Source organism: Lampetra planeri, chromosome 8 (genome assembly GCF_965212315.1).
Source record: "Lampetra planeri chromosome 8, kcLamPlan1.2.h2, whole genome shotgun sequence".
NCBI lineage: Eukaryota > Metazoa > Chordata > Hyperoartia > Petromyzontiformes > Petromyzontidae > Lampetra > Lampetra planeri.
Genome location: NC_136114.1, coordinates 6426867 through 6450071, shown reverse-complemented (window position 1 = coordinate 6450071; position 23205 = coordinate 6426867). Strand labels below are relative to the sequence as shown.

The 23205-nt window shown below is 44.9% G+C and overlaps 1 protein-coding gene across 2 annotated transcripts in view; it reads left to right on the top strand.

The window, feature by feature from the left end:
• The window catches only part of PPFIA2 (PPFI scaffold protein A2), a 352145-nt gene that overhangs the window by 254387 nt on the left and 74553 nt on the right, over positions 1 to 23205 (top strand). For both annotated transcript variants that reach the window (XM_078596795.1, XM_078596794.1), the window contains exons 11-15: positions 879 to 941; positions 8376 to 8467; positions 12152 to 12296; positions 14153 to 14376; positions 19669 to 19933. In XM_078596795.1, coding sequence (XP_078452921.1) covers positions 879 to 941; positions 8376 to 8467; positions 12152 to 12296; positions 14153 to 14376; positions 19669 to 19933 — 789 coding nt within the window. The remainder of the gene's footprint in view (positions 1 to 878; positions 942 to 8375; positions 8468 to 12151; positions 12297 to 14152; positions 14377 to 19668; positions 19934 to 23205) is intronic.

Genomic DNA, 23205 nt, shown 5'->3' with positions numbered 1-23205 from the left:
CAGGGTGTGGAAGCCGTCGTGGCCCCGTCGTAGCTGATAATTACTTTCAGTCGCCGCCGCAGGACGCAAGGCCTAAAGGCCCGAACTGCCAACTGGCCACTTGATACAGATATTTTGCTGTGACAGTTTCACCTGAAGACGGAAGCTTGTGTTGCCTCCGAAACGTCGTGATTTTATTGTTTTTATTTTTTTATTAACTTTAATTTCATTTTTTACCTACGTGACTTTACCGAAAGAACTAAGAGTATGCCAAGTGGCCGCCAGCTCACTTCTCCCGCTCACCCTGCACCGCGCGAGCACGAAGGGACGTGCCCGCCGTGTGGGGGTTTACGTCTCATTGTTTCAGCGGGGAGCGACTAACATCGACGTGGTCGCGAGAGAGCGCGTGTTACAGTTTGGTGGGCGAAGGCAAAGCGAATAGTTACGTGTGTTTTTTTGTTCCATTGAAATAAACAAAAAACAAATAAATTTCATGCCCTATAAACTGGATTGCATCAACACATCCATTATTTTAATCTGGATTTTTACTTCATATGTACCTTACGTTAAGATGATGTTGCTTAACTAAGCGTTGGTTTTGAATTATTTAATTTTGAATGGTTTTTTTGGGCTAATCTCATTTCCTTGAATGAAAGCCAATAGTTGTTACAATTATTTTTCAGCTGCAGCTGATTATTTCATAGACATGAGCAAAAATTTGCTTGCACAAATCACAAAATGGCAGGTTTCAAGTCAATGCATCCGCTTGCTCAACGACATTGAATTGAATTTTAATCAGTAACGATTCCCTTCAACTGTCAATTTGTCACTTGCTTATTTCACAGTTGTGTGTGTGTGTGGCATTTGTAATGATGCATTCCCTTCATGTATTTGTTTAGAATGCACTTACCCATGAACTTGATAATACAAGAAAACAGTTGGAAGAGGCCCACATGGATAAGGTAAACAAAACTCTTATATTTTGGCGGTTTGTATTTTGAGTGTTTATTTCATGGCCAATTTGCGTTATTTTGTCCGTCGTGCAGCTCGTTCAACTGTTGTGATATATGTATATTCTATACTCTCACAGAGCACAATTGCATCCATTGTCAAGGAACATGTTAAATCCCACTGATTGCCAGTTAATATTGAAAACTTTGGGGGTGATGTGGACAGTGGCTGACAAACAGACCCCATCTCAAACGGAGTAAGATGTGATTTTAAAAGAATAATAAAAGGCATTAATACAGGAGGTGCTAAGATGTTCAACCACCAAATGCAACAGCTATTTGGCTTTCTTTGGTTGAGCAACGGTGAGACAAGGCCATAGAGGAGGCTGCCTCTGGTGCAGGTCAATCAGTTTCAAGGACAATGCATACATTATTAAAGCATATTCGTTTGCATGTTTTACCACAAGTACAGTATATGTGGTCAATGCAGACTGGATGATGCCTTGTAATAGATGTTAATTTGGTGTTTGATCATCTTAACACCTCCTGTATTATTGCCAAATAGGGTTAAATCTAATTTTTTTATCATCTTAATACCAGCAGAAAGGGTTCTTTAGATGTGCAAGATGAAGCACCCTTGACAAAGTCGCATCGTATTACGCGAGACGTGAATTTTGTGCGACATCAATTTCACTCCGGCGGTCTCGCTGCGCTCACTTCGGACAACAAAAGTGAGGCCAAGATGAATCATTAAAGCAAACCGACGCCGTAAAAAAATATTCTTCCTCCGCAACCATCTGGGGCACGGCACGTCCACGCACAGCAAGTTCAATTCGATCGCCGCTTCCCCTTTGTTTGTCGCGTTCCGTTCCATTTTCGTTCGCGTTGTCTATCCGTGCGAAAAACCCTCACCAACAGCATGGGGCGTGGGATCCCTGTGGGTTCCTCATTGGTATCGCAGCCTCTCCTCAAGAACGAGCTGTGCCTGCTCCATCGCACTTGAGTGCGCCGCTGTAACCGGTGCTGCGTCGCGGATGATTCAAAGTCCCTCCCTCGGCCTTTGCTTTGTGCAGAAGTCAAGGTGGGGGTTAGGGGTGCATGGGTTATGCCACCGTACGAGAACGGGAGGCACGTCACTCAGAGTTTTACACGAGCACTCCATTAGGCCCAGCAGCCTGCTCAGGTTATGGGGTCAAGGGTTAGGGTTTGGGGCAGACCAAGGTTTCGGCTTCGCCCGTCCGTCACCTCTTCGTATTCGTGTGGCATCCTCGCTGGGCACCCGGCACAGGGGACGGGCTAGGGTGAAGGGGCGAGTCTGTGTATGCACCGAGTGTAATCATGCTTGTGATTTGTCTGATGGCTATTGCAGATTTATTGGTAAGCAATTTTATATATGTATATATATGTAGACAATAAACCTTTTAGTTTAGTTAACTAATTTATTTTTGATTAATTATTTCACAGCTTTATATATTGTGATGTCTCTTCCGTACACACGCGTCTGCAACAATGTGTAGTTATCATCTAAACGTTTCACAACAGCAAGCATCGTCTCGTGGATTTAATTTGATAGAATCAGGAGCTTGTCTGCCTGGTGTGTCCCCTTTTTGGAGGAACACCTGGGCGGCCCTGATGGCTCGAGGTGTCTCTCTGCTTGCCACACCCACCGTTTGGCTCCACTAGGACCTTCCTCTGCCGTCTATGTCATTGGCGTCCTCTCTACGCCATTCTTTGTTATTGAGGATGGCTCCTCGAGCTCCCATCATGCGTTGCGCTAGCAGGGCTCTCACCTTGAGCAGGATAGGTCTTGGTTATATCAGAGGCTTCAGAATGAGTGTTGCACTTATGGTTACCCTCCGATTCTAGATTTGAAGCTTTCGTGACTGCAAGGGTTCACACTCCTAGGTTTTTCGGTAAAGTCACGTAGGTAAAAAATAAGAAATAATGTAATTGAAAAAAGAATAGAAATAAAATAATAAATCACGACGTTTCGGAGGCAACACAAGTCTCCGTCATCAGGTGGGACGGTCACAGCTAGATTTACTGTCTCAAGTGAGGCAAAATTCCAAGAGTCAAGCTCTTAAATACAAGTTAAAGGGGGGAGGGGCTTATCTGAATGTGGTAGCCAGGGAATGGATTAGCACGGTTGGCTACGTACGGTGCGAAAGAAGCGCAATATACATCCCCTGGGTTGGTGGACCAGTACCAAGGGAAGAGGCTCTGTGATGCTGTGCCTTGCCTGTGGAAGGTGATATCCATGCAGAGCCCCTTGAGCCCTTGTGGAATATGAAGTTGTAATTGTCACTCATTCGGAATTATATTGTGTGAAAGGTGAAACACGTTTGTGTGAATGAACTAAATGCTCCAATGGGAAAAAAATTTTTTGCTGCATTGGGAAAAGAAAAAAACCCGATATTCATAGCTTAATTAATATCAAAAGTAATTTTGTGTGTAAATCTTTTGAAAAAATAAATGAAATGCTGTTTGTTTAAATGTACGCGTATTATAGTTTTAAAATGTGGTGCAAAATATATAGACCTGTAAAATGCGTTCCCGGTCTCTTTTAAATTACAACTTTAATGAAGCCGTGAACTGAAGGAAGAGAATTGGTGGTTATTGTAATGTGTGAATTTTACATGAAAAGTTAACCGCCTTTGGGTATGATGAATTCCACATTCCCACGCTGGGAACCATTCCATTGATAGGCTGATCACTTTTGACTGCCCACAAAGTTATACATATTTTATTGACCCCACCCCCCCCACCCCAAAGGATGATCGACTGAACTCACAATATTCCAATTGTGAGTTGAAGGCCTCCCCAGCAGTAGCACTGTGGACTTATCACGAATTGAGACTCTCGCTGTTTCTGGGGATACCAGGTCACAGCATGAGGGCTGTGGTTGGGGTCACGTTCTAGAGGGGAGAGCCGTGGTACAGCGGTTAGCGCGGCGTGCTACGAACCTGGCGACCCGATTCCCACTCAAGGTGACGATTATCTGAACCGGTCCTGGGCCTCCCGTAGGTCGACTCAGCCTCAAATGAGTACCCGCTGTGGTGTGTGAACCTCGCACCACGTACTTGTGTGCTGTGTCGGCCTTCATAGGTGCTCGCTAACAGCACTTGCCTCAACAGTTTGATAAGATACCCTTCCCCCATAACTTGGATGGACCTGTGTCTATCACAGACACACAGTCAACATTCAATGTCTTGGTAAGTTCCAAACAAGGTTTGATTGCCATGATGTACCCACCATATGACAGGACCTATACATTATGAGATGAGATTTATGTCATAATGGATTCAGCCCAGACACGTACACACACTCTGCTACAGCTCTCAGCTCTCTCTATCAAAATGCATGATTCGTTTGGAAAGGGGATTGACCTCTCCCATAGCTTTTTGGGAGGAATTTTGAGGCTCCAATTCAAACAGAAAATTGAAAACGTAATAACCAGCTTACTACATGCATCTCTGTGCAATAAGATGGTCTGAAAGCATCTCTGTGGAATTTACAAAAAAACTATTTTTTCTTGCGACAGAATAGAAACAGTGACATGCAATAGTCCCTTGTATTCATTTCATTGCTTTAGGTTTCCCTACCTTTTGTATATCCTTATTAAGAGTGACAAAGGCTTACAAATGCTTGACTGCTTCACCAACCTTGCTGCTGGCTGCATGATGTTGAGTGCCATTTTTTCGCTTATTCGGGTCAGCAGGTGCGATTGACTTAAAATGATTTCAAACTACATTTACTCTTTGAGAGAGAGCACTTCATGGAGTTCACCTGTTTGCGATGAGCACTGATGATCATCACAGTCGCCTCGCTATGATGCTGAACATTAAATTACTGCAATACAGCTGTAACTCTTTTCTATTCAAACAGTGTTGCATGCAAGTTCTACATTGCGTGCTATGGACCTTCGAGAAAGTTAAAAAGTTAAATTGGTTCAATGACCTGCCTGCAATTGCTTGACAAAAGGTCACAAGTGGCTGCTGGTCACACCCTTCAAGATGTTACATTTGAGCAAATAAAGCCAGCACAGCACATAGACACGTGATGGGCCGCTAAGCTCCTGGAGCTCATAGCTAATTCCGTAGTTCAGGCTCCTCTAAATCTGATATTGAGTGAGGAATTGTTTTCTTTGCAATACCAATTACTGTATTGTATTGCATAGCTCGGGTTATTTGATTGGTTTGATTTTATTCCAAGGAATATTTGACCGTGAACTCGCAGACTGGACTTCTGCATTTCATAAGGAGAGCATATCCAGTCAGATGCACGTTATCCACCCTTCCTTTTTAAGAGATTTTGCTATATCCAGCACCCCCCAACTCAATCCGTGGATGTAAAATCCCGTTTGCCATGCATTAATTTTGCATATTAACCTGCTCTTGTCTGTGATAATGGGAGTGATACAGAAGTTGTGGAAAATGTATCATATGAGCTACATTTATATGTGGTTAGCCACATGAATAACGGGAGTAATTTACACAAGTAATTATTGACAATAGGATCTGTTTAGAGGGCCCACCATATCACCACAGATAAGAGGTTTTTGAGCGTACTGTGTTCGGACCTAAAACAAAAAGTCTACTTAACACGTAGGCTTTCGCGACCAATATTCTCCATAATAAAGGTGTTTTTAGGTTGGATCGCACAAAACAAAAATCTACTCGCAGGTGGAAGGGTTGAACTCGATTGAATGTTAGCAGTGGTTTTTCGATGGATTCATTTGTCCCTGCCATATCAATGAGGAATTTCCACCACTGGCTGAGGACCACCAGTGGAGATGAGAAGGGAATCACTCAGCTTGCGATGGACATGCATCCACCAGCACCCACACCCTGTTTCCCTGGAACCACGGTCTCTCCATAAACTCCATACGCACAATATGCACGGCATTATTCCACTTGATTTTGTCTAACCTATTTTTGCAGATCAACAAAAAATAATACTGTACTGCAGTCGTGCCCAAGTATGTAAAATGTAGTATTACCTTTCCGATTCGATTTTAATTGAAAATGTATTTCTTGAGAGCTGCTTTTTGTGTTTAGTTTGTTGTCCTTCCCCCGCACCTCCGATTAGCACGGCTGGCTACATACGGTGCGAACGACGTTCATCACACAAACATACATGTATATTCATAATCAACGTTTTTGGGTTTAGATCGCGTTATTTATAAATGTGTCGTAACCCTCCACCACCTGACACGGCCAATCAGCAAAAAAAGTGTCACGTTGACAAAAGACAAATAGTTCACTGCTTTAGCCCACCGGTGTGTTGAAGCGTGAAACGACAACATTTACAATTTGAGTACGACGTTTCGCTGGTAATTGCATCCAGCATCATCGGGCAATTCGCCAGAATGGTGAGGCTCTGCTGTGTCTCCCGTTCTTATATAGAGCAGCAGCAGGGTGACGTCATCATTAACTCATTAATTCGTCAGGTGCAAAGATTTGAGGGGGGTTATTGTAATTACAGTATATACTAGATTAGTAATCAGGCTATTGTTACATGCGAGTTGTAGATTAGTAATCATTTGGCATTTCTGTGGGATTAAATTTGGTTTAGCAAACAACGTATATATATATCTAGATATATGATGAGAACAGATTTCCAAGGAGAGAATTCCATCTTTCAAAACGAGACATTTGAAATGCACGGAAGAGAGACGTGCTTAAATAGAAATGGCCACAAGAAAATCGGCGGTGCACTTGTTGAATGAAAACTGGATGATTCGAGCATCTGCTGTGCGCCCTTGGGATAATGAGCTTCACAAATTGTCGCAAATTATTTAGATGGAAAGAAAAGTTGCGTGTTTTTTTTTTCCTACCTGACAATGTTGTGTTGTTAGAGCAGCTTGAAATAATACTGAACAATGTGCTCCTTATTACTGGAGAGGCTTGGATTCTCTCAACAGTCAGTGATTTGTGATGTCTTTGCCAGTGTCTTGTGATGTTCAACGCACAAGGCAGGCTCTGTAAGCAGTTGATACAGCCGCTTATGAAAAGCCCACTGCCAGAAAGCAGGATTAACCTCAGATATATTAATTGCAACACTTAACAGCATGAGATGAAATATATGCATGCATGATTCATGTCGCCATTAGGAAAAGTGTGCAAATATTTACAAGGCATTAACATTTAGCCATTAAGGGGGGTAATAATGTAGAGCCTTTAGAGAAATTATACAAATATATGCATTAATAAGCATAGCATTAACGTTCCCACACACCAATTGTTTGCTCTCCTGTTTATATAACCAAGCATTTCCTTTGTTTGAACCCAGTTAGGGGTAGGAGAGATGGTACGGTCGTTCATTCAGTGTGCCGCGAATCTGGTTATCTGCGTTCGATTCCTGACCATGGCCAGAGTCCGTGGCGTGTGGTGTCAGAACCAGTCCACTCGTAGCTCCCTTCCTCCATTCCCGTTCACCAACCCGAGCTGACCAACAGAGGATGTTTGATTCTAGATTTGAAGCTTTCGTAACTGCAAGGATTCATATTCTTAGGTTTTTTCCGGTAAAGTCACGTAGGTAAAAAATTTAAATTAATAAAAGTTAAATCAAATAAAAATCACGACGTTTCGGAGGCAACACAAGCTTCCGTCTTCAGGTGGAACCGTCACAGCACGATAGCTGTATCAAGTGAGTATCAATTGAGATACAGCTATCGTGGCTGTGACGGTTCCACCTGAAGACGGAAGCTTGTGTTGATACGGCTATCGTGCTGTGACGGTTCCACCTGAAGACGGAAGCTTGTGTTGCCTCCGAAATGTCGTGATTTTAATTTTAATTTACTTTTATTAATTTAAATTTTTTACCTACGTGACTTTACCGAAAAAACCTAAGAATATGAGGATGTTTGACCAAAAAAGTATTTTGTTTGGATGTTTGACCAAAATACTGACATGACATTGGAAGGACCTCATCCAGCACGGTGCTATATGTAATAGCTCTCAAGTTTATAACCTTTTCACTTCTATTTGCTGTACATGCATATACTGAGTACGTTTTATAAAACGACTTGCACCAAACAAGCACATGTGAGTGTATGTATTGATTACTCCGATAATGCGGGTGCTGAGCCAGCAACTGGCGTCGGTAAGCAAGCTGCCATTGGTAAGCCGGTTGCCATTGGCAAGCCGGCCACAGGTGGCAAGCCAACTGCCATTATTGGCAAGCCGGCTGCTGTTAAAAGCCAGCTGCCGCTTGTAAGCCGGCCACAGTTGACAAGCCAACCGCCATTGGCAAGCCGGCTGTCGTGATAAGCCAGCCGCTGTTGTTAGGCCGGGCGCTGTTGGTAAGCCGGCCACAGTTGGCTAGCCGGGTACCATTGGTAAGCCGGCTGTCGTGAAAAGCCAACTGCCCTTGGTAAGCAGGCTATCATTGGTAAGCCAGTGCCACAGTTTGTGCTATAATAGTTTTGTTTATATCTTCCGGCAGGAGCGTATGGCGGACGAAGTGGAAAAGGTTCGTCTGGAGATGGAGCAGTGGAGGCTTAAAACAAGCTCCATGGTCGACCCGGTCATTCCACGGTACTCACTCGTTGTCGCTTAGACATTGCACTCACGATTTCAGCTAAATTAACTGACTCTCTTATATAGAGGACCGCAGAGTTTGGGAGGGGGGGGGGGGAGGAATTTTGACGCCGGCTCACTGCCCGGCTGTCTTCTCACTTCTCTATGGTTCCTCGTGCCTTCGAGTCGTTCTTGCTCTGCGAGAGTGAGCGGAATGCCGTGCGGCGGGTTACAAGTTGGAATCATCATTTCCCTGCAGCAGGGCGCATTATTGGAACCTGTGTCTTTTGTGTATGAATAACTCAAGGGTCATTCGAGGGGGAGGGGATTTTTTAAGCAGTTTGGTGATATCACCATTCACATGGCCATTTGGTTACACACGGGGTAATGTAGTATTCCTTCAAGAGCTCTTAATGGATATTTCAATGGCAAGAATTTAATAATGTTTGGGAAAATCTAAAACAGCAAATTATGCAATTGTCAGTCTTGCTCGGTTGCCATCCTGATCCTTTCTACTTGGTACCAATGGTTCAAATGACATGGTAATAACAGAAAGATTGTGAACAACATTCACAACATTTCTACTGCAAACACAACTAATATTTCTGCCTATGGTGGGAACCTTTGTAAAAAGAAAAAAAAACACCACGTGAAGAAACCAGTCGTAATGATGTCATATATAGTTAATTTAAAACATGTGGTTTTTTTCTTTAATTATAAAACCGTGGTTTGTATAATGAACGAAATTAAAATGTTCAGTTGTTTAATGGCCATCGCCGTAGAAATCTGGAATTTCCACCGCCGCCTCTGAACCGTTAGCGGAGCTTAGCGCCACCCCACACTTTGCCTGCACAGAGATAAACTTTGTGTTTTAATATAAAAGTGTCAGATGGGTTAGGTGTAATATTCGTAGAGGGTGTTAATGGCACTGCATTTTCACACGTTTCACTGTACATTGTGCCAATCCTGTGTACTTCATATACTGTACATGTGCCGCCCTTTGTCAGTCCACTGCTGGATGATGCCCTTTCAACCAACACCATTGGGGGGGGGGGGGGGGTCCGGGAGGGTCGTGGGGGTTGTTTTAGCATATTTCACCAAGCTGGTCAGTGCGGGTTGGTGAAGGCGGGGAGCATAGACCTGAGTGCATAGACGTCCAGTTCAACAATGCTAGTTGATGCACTGCCATCTGCCGCCCCATGACAGGGCCCCCGTGTAGCAGCCTATAACAGCTGTCGTGTTGTGACGGTTCCACCTGAAGACGGAAGCTTGTGTTGCCTCCGAAACGTCGTGATTTTTATTTTTATTTTACTTTTATTAATTTTAATTTTTTACCTACGTGACTTTACCGAAAAAACATAAGAAAATAACACCTGTTTTGCATGGCATTTACTCACTTGTACAAGTGTAGCGAGTCTTTTCAGAGACACTAATAGCAGGAGGCACACACGTTTATTCGACACTTTCCACAGTATAGGGGATAACTATATACGGGTCAGGACAGCCGACACACTGCCTGACCCAACACCGACGAGGAGGTGAAGATGGGGACGAAGACTTGTGAAGACGACGGGTTCCATTCCCAAACCGCAGCAGCCCCGACCCAGCGTCGGGGCCTCCCTTTTATTCTCCCCATCGTGGCCTGGCTCCGCCCTCGGCCACGCCCCCTTCTGGAACTTACCAGAAGATTCTGGGCTCTGCCCCACGTGTCCCGTCTGTCACCTTTACCCTACATCCGTGCCTGTCACGTGCCCTACTGGCAGACCGGCCGCTGTATCCTCAAATGCCCTTCACTGCCAGCAACCGGCGCCACGCGCTCCAGTGGCAGACTTCACCTGCCCTGCTGGTAGACCAGGCGATTACATCCACGATCTCGCTCTCTACCAGTAACCAGCGCTACGCGCCGAGTGACCCATTCTATGTCACTACACAAGTACCATCCACTTTCAACCCTGCTTAGCTTCTGAGATGTAGCCAGATCGGGCACATTGCGGGTAATGTGGTCATTATGGTTACTTATGGCATTGCCCAATATAAGTCCACATTCATGATGGTTCATGACCAAACGACCAGACCCGTTCTGTGTACAGCGCTCAAGGCGCTGCAGCCAGAACTTTTCACCACCCAGAGCCTATGCCGATAACTTCGTTTGATTTACAAAATGCATCGTGCATTATACGAAAAGCATTTTATTTAACTTGGTGTTGGCATACAATTTAGATATGCCGTTTTTTTTCCTGTCATAAAAGTGTGCCATTGCTCTGAGCACCATATAATTTCCCGCGCAGCTCCGGTATTATTTATATAAAATTTCTGATCGTATATTCTTCGGCAGCTCTCCTGCCCCTAAACCGCTTAAAGTAATAACATTATCACCTTAACTAAATGCTGTTGCTCTGTTTGGCTCGAAAACTTTCCAATGAATCTCGGTCATTTTTGCAAATGTGCTGTGGGGAGGGGGGGGGGGAAGGGAGCGGAGGGGGCAGCTCTGCAATCAAGGCAAGATGCATTGTGTAGTGAGCGTACGCACCCCTGGGCATGCTTGTCAAAATGACAGAAAAATGCTTGAAATTGTTTTATGATCGTCTTCCATCGTTAATATTTGAATACATTTGTTATATTTGTAACCTGCAGCTTACAGGCATCAGATAAGCGATAAGTATTTTCATTGTGTCCAAGAAAAGTGAATTACGCGACTTTAGGATTGCGTGCAGTCCAATATAAAATCTGTGATTGGAAAATCCACTCCATTGTTTGTAGGGAAAGCAATCAAATATGTTTGATAACAAGTGTGCATCGATTCATAATTATTGCAACATTTTATATTTTCAAATAAGAAGTCAAAGCATACATTCAGAAAGATAATTTATCAATCTAATTATTTAGTGTGTATTTTATTTGCAATAGTAGTTTTTTTGGTCTTGGACCCTTTTGACTGCCATTTTGAGCTGCTGTCACGACAATTGCATGCAGTTATGACTTTTGCAAATTGTCACAAACCTTTTGCAGTGACGTGCATGCTTTTGTAATGTTCCACGACATTACCAGATGGATGTGATCGAGTTTGCACCAAGAATCTCATTCCATCTGGCTCCGTGGCGCACGCCCCAACTACAATAGTAGGCTATCCATCTGGCTGCAATGGCGTCCAAGGATAACCTTGTCCAGAAATTAATTCTCATAGAGACCGCATTCCAAATACTCTCAATGTGGGCTTTAGATATGTGAGTAGAACAGGAAGAGTCGTAGTGGGCTTGTTTTGTTAATTTTCAAAGCCCGTGCTCGCTCTCAAAGGATGAGTGGCAGACTGCTTTAAAATGAACGTCTACGCTGATGACAGTGACGGTGGATGTGTGCGCCTTTAAAGCTGACCCAATGCCATACGCCAGTTGGGTGGCTACGTCACTTTAAGCATTGTCTAGCCGGTGATGTATGCCCCTTGGTTGAACCCTGCTTTGAAAGGCAGCCTTTGACCTCGCTGGTGGTGGGTGAGCGTCCTCTAAGCAGGTCAAGGTCCCACCAATTGTTCTTCAAAATCCTCTTTGAAAATCCGATGTTCTATCCGAATAAGATCCAATGAATAATGTATGTTTATTTTATATATATATTTTTAAATATATGAGTATGGTGTTGTTTAGTGATTTTATTCCTTCTGTTCAGTGTCAGGTGTGGAGATGTTTGCCCTCTTTGCTTTGTTTGAAGGTCACATCTTGGTAGCTCGTCAGATATTCGCTACTCGCTGGGCTCATCAGTTATTCTGGAGGCACCAGGAGACCCGTTTGGAAGCTCAGCGGTGCTGCGCCGCCAGAAGGGACGCCTGTCAGCACTGCGAGATGAACCGGGCAAGGTATGCTGGGAGGGGTCAGAGGTCAAATAAGCACGTGGTAGGCACGGGGCGGTAGTGGAAAACAGTTGAGGGATGGCCATAAATTCACAGCTGAAGCGTCGCCATTTACCATGCATCACCACAAGCCAAAGCAAAAAATGTTAAATGTACATCTTGACTAAGTGGTGCATTTATATTCTCACTGCAACGAATGCCGGTGAGAGAGAGAGAGAGAGTTAGGCATAGTATTGCAACATTGAATCATTGTTAAAATTTTCCTTAACATGATTAAGTACATACAGCGCTTTGTCAATCCAGTGTTAGATGGAGGCTTTCCCATATGATATCGGTAATGGGGGGTTGTATGACCGTACACCACCATTCTGGTCAGTGCGGTTTGGTGATGGGGGGCGATGGTGGGGCAGGACCAGGATCAGCACGAGTTCAGATATCTCTCGCCTCTGATGTTAGCCATGGCTGGGAATTGAACTTGGGTTGCTTGGTTCAAAGCAGGAGTGTGCAAACCACTGGACCACCACTCCACTCTGTTAACTGTTTTAGAGTGTTTTAAATATTTGAACAAAGAAATTAAATGTTGTTTACTGTTTCCCCAAATTATGTCCTTAAGGCAGGAAATGCAAGGTATTTAATTGAAATAAATGAAAACTTACCAGTATATAAATGTTTAAAATGTTAAAACATATCCATGTTTCAGGTTAGAATGCTTTTTGCAAAATGATGCAACATCTGTAACGTTCTTTCGTTGTTGTTCACCAATGTTGTCTCTCTAATGTCTGAATTGCTGACTCTGTCTGGACTCTAACGCTCCTGTAAGTTCATCCCTCTGCTTTGCTATTCTATAATGCTATAACATGCTGTGACAATTGCATAAATTGAGTCATTCATGGATTGCTTGGCTCCAAAAAAGTTTAGGCCGTAATCGTCATCATTTTTGTTATACACTAAAATATAACAGAGAGAATTTACAGAGAATAAACTTTTGTTCCGCACCGATCTCAATACACGTACGAATTATTTAATGACTCTCATAATTCGCTTGTCCCAGGCATGGAGCCATCACTTTCACAATGTCCAATCATCTGTTGAGAATAAAATAGGAGGGGTCATTATAAGTCAGTGGGATACCTAAAAATGGGTTGCGCTGTATTGATGTGAATGTGCAGTGCACAACTGAATGTGCAGCATCATGGCCAGTTACATCAAACACCTTCGGTGAAAATGTCTCTCTTACAATGACGGAGATAAGAAAATCAAGGAGAAATTGTATTAATCTGTTTCACATCACAAAGTATCGATCTCAATGTGCAACACCCAAAACAAACTTGCAGAAACACGTACATTGAGACAAAGATCTTACAAATTATATCAAATGTGGCCAATCACATATCTCGGCGTCACTTCGCTCCTCCACCTCACGCCCATGTACAGGGCCACATTAATAGAGTGGGTTTAGGGTTTGCAGCCCATGGACTCGTGCATTTTTGAGGGAACCCCAAAAATATATACACAGCTTTATAATGGTATAAATGCAGTAATATATGTCTGTGATACATCACGTAGGTAATTATTTAATGGAGGCCATGCCACCACTACATATATTACGACGAGTTACGTGACAAAATTAAGATAATTTATCCACTTTTACTTTGATTTAGCTTCACAATTCATATATTCCATTTAAAAACGAGAACTGAAATAACCAAAGCAAAGCAAAAAAATCGAGTGTTTACCATTGGGCATTGCTGAAAGTTAAACATCAAAAGGCAGGAAATTGAATATACAAAATAATGGGCCCCTCAAACTACAACGGCCCTAGGCCCCCATAACGCCTAATATGGCCCTGTCTGTGTACCCAGGTACAAACGCTGAATGAGCAGGAGTGGCAGCGCATGCAGCAGGCGGGCGTGCTGGCCAGCGTCGCCCAGGCCTTCGAGAGCGAGACGGAGGCGTCCGACCAGGAAGACGACCGCGATACCATCTTTAGCTCGGCCGACCTCCTGTCGCCCAGCGGCCACTCGGATGCACAGACGCTCGCTCTCATGCTGCAGGAGCAGCTCGACGCGATCAACAACGAGATCAGGTAGCACGGGCCCGCCGAGGCTGCCCGCACGCACACTCGCGCTCCCTCGTTCGCTCGCTCGCTCGCTCGCACACGCGTACGTGCATTGTACACGTGGCCCCCTCTGGTCAGAGCACCTGACCCGCATTTAAATCCCGGTTGGAGTTTGACTGAGAGCATGATCACTCAAGGGTGGATAAAATCAATCGTCATAATCAGACTTCATCCCGCCACTGCTGGATAAAGCCCAACGCCCCAAGTCTTTGTCTCCCCTTACAGTCTCGTGAAGCAATACATTCATCCATCGATCTTCTGCATGTGAACCAATCTTATCACCCCATCTCCATGGTTGTTGGCTTCTTGGGCATGCTCCCTCCTTTGGCTGCCAATCCGTCTTCAGTTTCGTCCAAGAGCCATCACCCCTTAGCAATACGTGCTGCCCAAGCCAACCTTTCTTAAGTGTCCCTACGATGTCTGTGGTATGCATGATTACTTTGATGCACCATGCTCGTCTTTCTGTCACTCAGTGTCATTCTGAGCATGGATTTCTCCCAAAATAAATGGGTACACCAACATTTGTTTTACTGTCAGGTCACGTGTGGTGAGGAAAAATGTGGGTACTTTGACATATTCCTAGATGTCTATCCAGTGTGGAATAGAAAGCCAGTCACCTCGAGGGGAGCTCTCTACATCTCCCTTCAGTAGAGGCCTTCTGCCAGTGGTGGCATGAGAATTGAATTACACGGCTGAACCTTTACCGTTTATTGCAAAGCAGGTCTCATACCAAAGGGCCTGCATACATCAGCTACAGATATATATATAGCTTGCATCAAATTTTCTCACCATGTGTTTACATGTTTTGACATGTTATATCCACCATGCAATCTCATGCCCCCATAAAGCAAAAGCATCGGTCAAGACTCGGTGACATTTCACTGGCCCCTGCCGGGGAAAACATTCACGATTGCTTTCACTCACAAATCTGCAAGGAAGGGGGGGGGGCCCTAATTGTGACATTTTCTCACAAATTGGAGCCAGGGAATAAATGCAACCCTGAATGCGGTTTCCTTGAATGATTTTCCCAGGAGTCGCTCGCCGAGGGATTTTCTTTTTCTCTCTCCCCAGAGGGGCCGAAGCTGCATGTGGGCAGTGTTCCATGTTGGTCAGAAAAATCTGTGTTTGTTTCTTTGACCTTTGTTTTATATAGATATGAGAAGACTGCCAAGAAGAATATGCCCTATATCCAAGAGTAGTTCTAAATTTAAAGGGCTGTTCAGTCACATCAATTTGTTTGCACGCTTCGTATAGCCTGCACAACTCTTCTTTTGTTAAATAAAAAATATTTCAAAAGCAAAGTGACATTGCTTCAGATAAGTTCATAAGTATAGTTTAATGTGCCTTCTAAAAACATGCATTTATAAAAAAAAAAATTACGGTTACGTATATTGATTGCTTAACGTTTCCTGCTACTGTAAGAGTGCAATGTGTAACAAAATGTTAGCTTTGCTTGCAGGCAGATGACAGCAGAGCAATCGCAGAGCATTGAGTGAAGGAGCTCTGTGATTCTACATGAACACCGATTACATCCCGGTTGTCTAAGGTGGTGGCAGCTTTGGCCATGATGACGTCTGAAAGTGTGTTATTCTGAACTGCTTTCACTAACCAGCATTTAAACTATAAACTCTGTAATATTCATAATTGTACATTATTTCAAGCCGGTCTGTGGTATCTCAGCTATGAATCATCTGTTCGTATTTTTGGGGTGTGAATTGGAAAGCAATGGTGACTCGCAGGCTATCAAAATGTAGACAAAGGCATGTTTGTAATTCATTATGATCACCACTGTGGCATGTGTTAAAGACATTACACTTAAAATAGATATTTCATTGTTGTTTTTTACAACATTTAAACATAGAGCAGCTGTGTTATGGTTGGCTTTACTGACATTTGCATCTTGCGAGACGCATCGATAAGGATTTTGCTTCGATCAGAGTGCAATATGTTGTTCCAGAGCTCTGTAAAGAATGCTGGCTCAAGCATGATTGAGGCTTGAAGATGGACATTCTGTTTTCACTTGTCTTGACGTAGCCATGTGTCAGTGCACACGTGACCATATGAAGTACAGCAGTGTTGGGAGCAGTAGTGTATTGTTTAGTACTCTGCGCTATTAACCCCGCGACCTGGGTTCATTCCTTGCACTCGGCTAACGTTGGTGACGAATGTCTGCAGAGGTTGTGGGCCTCCCATAATTTGACTCTGACATGAGTACCTGGTGCATTGGCAAGACAAAGGTGGCTGGGTGTGGTGCCACAGTGTACCCCCTCATGCACCATGCCGGCCTTCACAGGTGCTCGTGGAAAGAACTTGCCCCAACAGTCTATTCGAGGCTATACGGGGGATCTTTTTTCTTTCTAGGAAGTACATGAGCATTGAACTGATGGGCATGCAGGTGTATTTGAATACGAATGATTCTATTATCAATCGCTATTTAGTGTAAGCGCAGACGAGCATATGCCAAGGAAGCATTGTCAATATAATGAGGAAACCGAGCTCACGTTGGGTGGGGCACATGTGCAGGATGAAGAAGAGTACGTTGCTAAGACAGGCATTGGAGTGGTACCCAGAATGCACTGACCAGGGGGGAAGACCTTACGCCAGATAGTAGAATACTGCACAGTGACAGTGGAGCTTGGTGACCTCTCGACCTTGAACTGCTAATATATTTATTGACATAATTTAAATTGCACCAATTAATCATCTTATCGGCCATCATACCTCCCCAAGCCCACTTAATTTCTGAACAGTCTGCAATGGATTAGATCATGGCTGATGTTGATGAAGTGACAAAAAAAACCCAAGTGGTTTAAGCTTGTAGACGAAATAAGTCAAAACCTGTTGAACAGCGACTAAGAGGATTGTACGGATTGTTGTGATTTTGTGGAGCGAGTCGTAATGCATAGCCGGCGTAATCTCTTGCAGAGGAAACCCTGGATGGGGCTTCTTGCTGCTCACAAGCTGATAGGAATTTGTATCCTAATCCCACTGCAAGACATTGAGACTGCAGTGCTGATGTGCTTGCTAGTGGGAGGGAAATAATGGATTTGTCTTGTGGACATGGCAGCATTTTAAATCTGGCCAACCACAGTGCTGTGTCATTGCAGCAAAGCCATGTCAAAGTTCTTGATCTGCCTGGCATGGGTAACATGGGGTTAGATTGATGGTGCAGAAATTTACAAAGTTTGAACATATTAAATCATGTTAATACACCATTTGTGTAGAATTATGTTGGCATGATCTTGAAAATATATCTGATCCAGTTCATTTTGTTTCTGTCTTGGATACTGTCAAGAATTGACAATACCCTCTGCAAGAAGCATGTCATAGGGTTTCATCTTTTTATATACAGTATATATATACTGTATATAAAAGATGTTACTCTTTCCACAGGGCAACCACTGTTGATGTCTGACAAAGTAATAGTAATTTCATTTACCCTGGATGGACAATGCGCTGAGTTGACCCACTGGCCGACATTTAAACACACCCACTGGCAGGCTGACATTGCACTCACTTAGCTTGCCAAGTGATACGGTATCAAGTGGTCAGGGAACTTACTTGCTGACAAACTGACATTTCACCTTTTGGCCAGACAAAAAAATAATGTACAACATCATTATAATTGAGTGAAATTCAAAACCAAACCAGTATATTTTAAAACCGTGCACGTTTTACACAGCGAAGCATGATTGCTCGTGTTGTATTAATTTTCCCGCAAACGTGCACCGAACGTTGCAGAGTGATGACGATCCCACGCGTTAATCATGCCGGGCATCTAACACCGGGGATCTGCGCTGATCCTCGAGAAATTATTAATGGGGCAATCCACCGAGCTGCCCATGAACCACTCGCATGCAGAGCAGCGTCAACCCTCGTCCGCAGCTGTGCCAAACGAGTTTTAGCCCTGATTTAGCGTGGAATCTGTGCAATCCCGAAGGAAAAGAAAATGTAAGCATCCGTGGAAGCGCTAACATTGTAAAATTGTGGAAAGCAATTTGAACAATCGTTGATATCTGGAATATAATTACCTAATTATTTTTGAAGTTATTCGCAATGCAAAATTTAGATTGTCATTTATGTACAGGTATTACTAGAAAATCTAACTGTTCTTTTGTGAAATGCAGTTCATTGTGTTCACTGAGTTTTACTGATGCCATTAAAAAAGCCATTTGTTCTGTTGTGCTGATGCTGTGCAAATAATGAATATGATTACACAAGCATTACAATCTAATGCATTATAGTGGCTGCATGTAAATACATGCATCCATATTAATTTTAAATAAAAAATTATTCTATTGGTGATTAAAGCTGTCAATGTCTACGTATCATCATAGATGTTGGCCCTTCAAAATGACAGATGTAATAGGAAAGCAATTGTTTTAATCCTGGTACATAAAGGGATTGAAATCTGTTTAGTACACAAAGCAAGGCCAAAGTAATCTTTTGACTCGGGCTCAAGTGCGTAGCTAACAGCTTAGTGCTCAACAAATTAACATTAAAATCAGCGCAGAATCCCCATTTTGCCACCAAGCAATTAGCAATCCCAACAGCCGGGTGGCAAAACGACACCGTTGGTACCGTCTCGTCTGGTGTAACATTTCTTCTTTCCATTTATAAGAAAATTGTGAATATACCAATCTTACGTATTCTGAGAGGGTCGTTTATGCCCCTGTTTTGGCTCCAGTGTAAATGCCAAGGTTGATTTGTGCGGATAGCATTGTGGACATTCAGACATGACTCATATTGTGTGGTGCAATCCACCATCCAAAGCTTTCACGGACATTGGAGATGGCCCTTTGTCTCTTCTCTGGAGCAGCGAGCGAGAGGGAGAGACACGGCAGAAGATTGTGACATTGTCAAAAACGGTATTTTGTAACGCGGCTCCTCGAAGTTCTATAAAATTAAATTAGGATATAATTATTGTTCTATGGTGTTTGATATCAATCAACGAATCAAACCTCAGGGAAACGTGTTTGATTTACATTTACATTGTAAGACCCCCCTCCCCCCGTCCTCCCAACAGTATCAATGGGTACACCAGTTATCAATCGACATAGTATCCCAACTCACTAACTAAATAACCAACAATTTTTTATTTCACCAGATGAGGCCCACTCGGCTATATAGCTCTTTTTTAGAAGTGACCTGGGCCACAAACGAGTGTACATTGATAGCTGCCAAATGCATGTTGATTCTACATGTTATCCTACGGCAGCATTGACGCTCTTCCCGAAACCATGTCGCGCGTTCCCCCAGGCTGATCCAGGAGGAGAAGGAGTCGACGGAGCAGCGCGCGGAGGAGATCGAGTCGCGCGTGGGCAGCGGGAGTCTCGACAGCCTGAGCCTGGCGCGGCTCCGCAACAGCGCGACGGCGGCGGCGGGGGGGACGTCGCTGCCCGTGTCGCTCACGGGGTCGTCGCTCGCCAGCTCCTCGCCGCCCGTCAGTGGCCGCTCCACGCCCAAGTTCACGCCGCGCAGCCCCGCGCGCGACGCAGACCGCGCGGGCGCCGGTGCCACCCTGGTACGCTCGTGCCGGTTCCACCCTGGTACGCTCGTACCAATGTCACCCTGGTACGCTCGTACCAATGTCACCCTGGTACGCTCGTACCAATGTCACCCTGGTACGCTCGTACCAATGTCACCCTGGTACGCTCGTACCAATGTCACCCTGGTACGCTCGTACCAATGTCACCCTGGTACGCTCGTACCAATGTCACCCTGGTACGCTCGTACCAATGTCACCCTGGTACGCTCGTACCAATGTCACCCTGGTACGCTCGTACCAATGTCACCCTGGTACGCTCGTACCAATGTCACCCTGGTACGCTCGTACCAATGTCACCCTGGTACGCTCGTACCAATGTCACCCTGGTACGCTCGTACCAATGTCACCCTGGTACGCTCGTACCAATGTCACCCTGGTACGCTCGTACCAATGTCACCCTGGTACGCTCGTACCAATGTCACCCTGGTACGCTCGTACCAATGTCACCCTGGTACGCTCGTACCAATGTCACCCTGGTACGCTCGTACCAATGTCACCCTGGTACGCTCGTACCAATGTCACCCTGGTACGCTCGTACCAATGTCACCCTGGTACGCTCGTACCAATGTCACCCTGGTACGCTCGTACCAATGTCACCCTGGTACGCTCGTACCAATGTCACCCTGGTACGCTCGTACCAATGTCACCCTGGTACGCTCGTACCAATGTCACCCTGGTACGCTCGTACCAATGTCACCCTGGTACGCTCGTACCAATGTCACCCTGGTACGCTCGTACCAATGTCACCCTGGTACGCTCGTACCAATGTCACCCTGGTACGCTCGTACCAATGTCACCCTGGTACGCTCGTACCAATGTCACCCTGGTACGCTCGTGCCGGTTCCACCCTGGTACGCTCGTACCAATGTCACCCTGGTACGCTCGTACCAATGTCACCCTGGTCCACTCGCACGCGAGCGTCGTGCTGTCTGCGTTGGGCGCCCCGCGTCGCCGGTCAGCGTTCACAATGTGGGGAACGTGCTCGCAACGCCGGTCTCGAGGGCTGCTGCGTCACCCGTGGTTCTTGTCGCAAACTGAGCTCTCGATTTCCGAATCGAACTCTCAGTCGAGGTGGTAAATGGGTAAAGGTGCAGTCCTGCAATTGCTTGTTCAGGCCACTATTTGTAGAAGGTCCTCCACTGGAGACCGCTCTAGAGATCCTCTCTTAGAGGGTATTTGGCCTGCTCTGCTACATTGGACAGACTCCTTGGAAGAGGTGAGAGTACCCAAACTTAACCCCACCGTACGTGTCCTGCCTGCCAATCAACTAATTGTGGAGTACCAATTTTTACTGATGGGTTAACAGAGGCAGGGAATATTTTAAAGAATAATGTCAATTTTTTTTTACTATCGCCTCCAACAGATGAAAGTGAACTAGAGACTCCTTGGTTAAGTGAAGTAAATACTTTGCTTAATTACACCGGGTGTAATGTTGCCCCCCCCCTTCCTCGTGTGCCATGCCAGCCTTAATAGGTGCTCGCTAATGCTAGGCTACATGGGGGATCTTTGTTTTTTTATGGCTTTGTGCTGGCCTGTGCAGCGGTTAGCGCACTGCACAACGAACCCAGCGACCTCATTTTAATTTTCCTCTCATGACCAATAACAGTCGTGAATATTTTAACCAGTCCTGGGCCTTGCCAAGGTCGACTCAGCCTTAAATTAATTCCTGGGGTGGTGTGTAAACATCACCACTGGGGAGATAAAGACGGCCCAGCGTGGTGTTGACCACCCACCTATTTGTATGCTGTGCTGGCCTTTAAAGGTGCTCGCGAACAGCACTTCGCTGAACATTTTCTTAAAAGCTATGTGTAGGATCTTTGTCTTTGTATGGGACAGTGCAGGCCACAACACACCATCAACAAATAAGAGCTTTGTCTGTGTATGTGTGTGTGAGTGTCCGTGTGTGTAACTGTGTATATGGAACTTCTTTATCACTTGCACACAATACCCCACTCTCATTCCACTCGCAGCATGACTCAATTCTCATGTTTCACCGCACTCGCGCCTAGCCTAGCCCACACCGTTAGCTTAGCGGTTGTGTCAATAGAAGGCGAGCTCAGATGGAAATGCTGGCACTGCACCCGTGGCAGTGTGGCTCATTTAAAAATTAATGGTGTATTTTAAACATTCAATATAAAATAACCCTTAGCTCCCTCTGTATTGAGCTAATACACACACAGAGCCTCGCTTTTGATGGCTGCACGACAGAGTGAATCGGGCGTGTGAATGAATAATACAAGTACAGGGGGCAGCGCACGTGACTCTCCACGGTGAAGCGCACGTGGGTGGCTGAAAGGAAAACTGGAGTATTCGCAATTCTTTTTGAACGAAAAAAAAAACCTCACGTGCTGTGCACTCGCAACATTTGCTGGTAGGCCGATGTCTAATGCGGACGAATTGTTGTCGAGCATTATGACAGTATCGGCGGCAGGCTTTGTCAAGTTGGCCTGTTTGCTAGATGACCTCATGTGGGTGAGTGCTTTGAAGCGTTTGAATTCTAATGGCACGTCATGCATAGGCAATAGTTTCTAAACACGGGGCGAATATCATCATCACCACGATGCCATTTGATGCGCGGGGAGGCCTTTGGTCTCAGTCCAGCGCCGTTTCCGCTGTGGGCATCGTTCAACATGGACCCAGCCGGGTCGCTCAGCGGCAGCGAGAGCAGCTCGCAAATCCGAAAGTTTCCGAGTTCAAAGCCTGCTTTGGGGATTGACTTGGCGCCTTTCTCCGGAGTCGATAAAACAAGCACCAAGTTTGTGGGGGAAGCTTTTAAAGTGGTTGTCCTATGGGATAGCCTTGCCCCCACCAGAGGAATGGGGAATTTCCGCCACTTGCTCAGGGCTCTAAATAGATGGGCAACCGCCTCATTGCTCGTTTGTGCAAGAAATTACTTTGTCATGGGACCTCCTTTGCCAGTACCAAAATTTGAGAATCGGTTTTCCCCTTTTTCTGGCAACGAAACAGGTGTTAAGATGTTAAAACACCAAACTGAAACCTTTTTGTTGCCTGAAGAAAGGGGAAACCCTATTCTCATATTTTGGTACTGGCAAAGGAGGTCCCATGATGTAGTTGCTCACCCCGAGCTCTCATTACTTTGATAGTGCGTTGTCTTTGTGCTGTACGCCTTTTGGCGTCCTCTGGTCTAACACCGTTTTGAGACTAGGCTCAAAAGAAAGCTGTTTCTGGCGTGGACCAATCAGTTTCAAAGACAATGCATATTTCTAGATTTGAAGCTTTCGTGACTG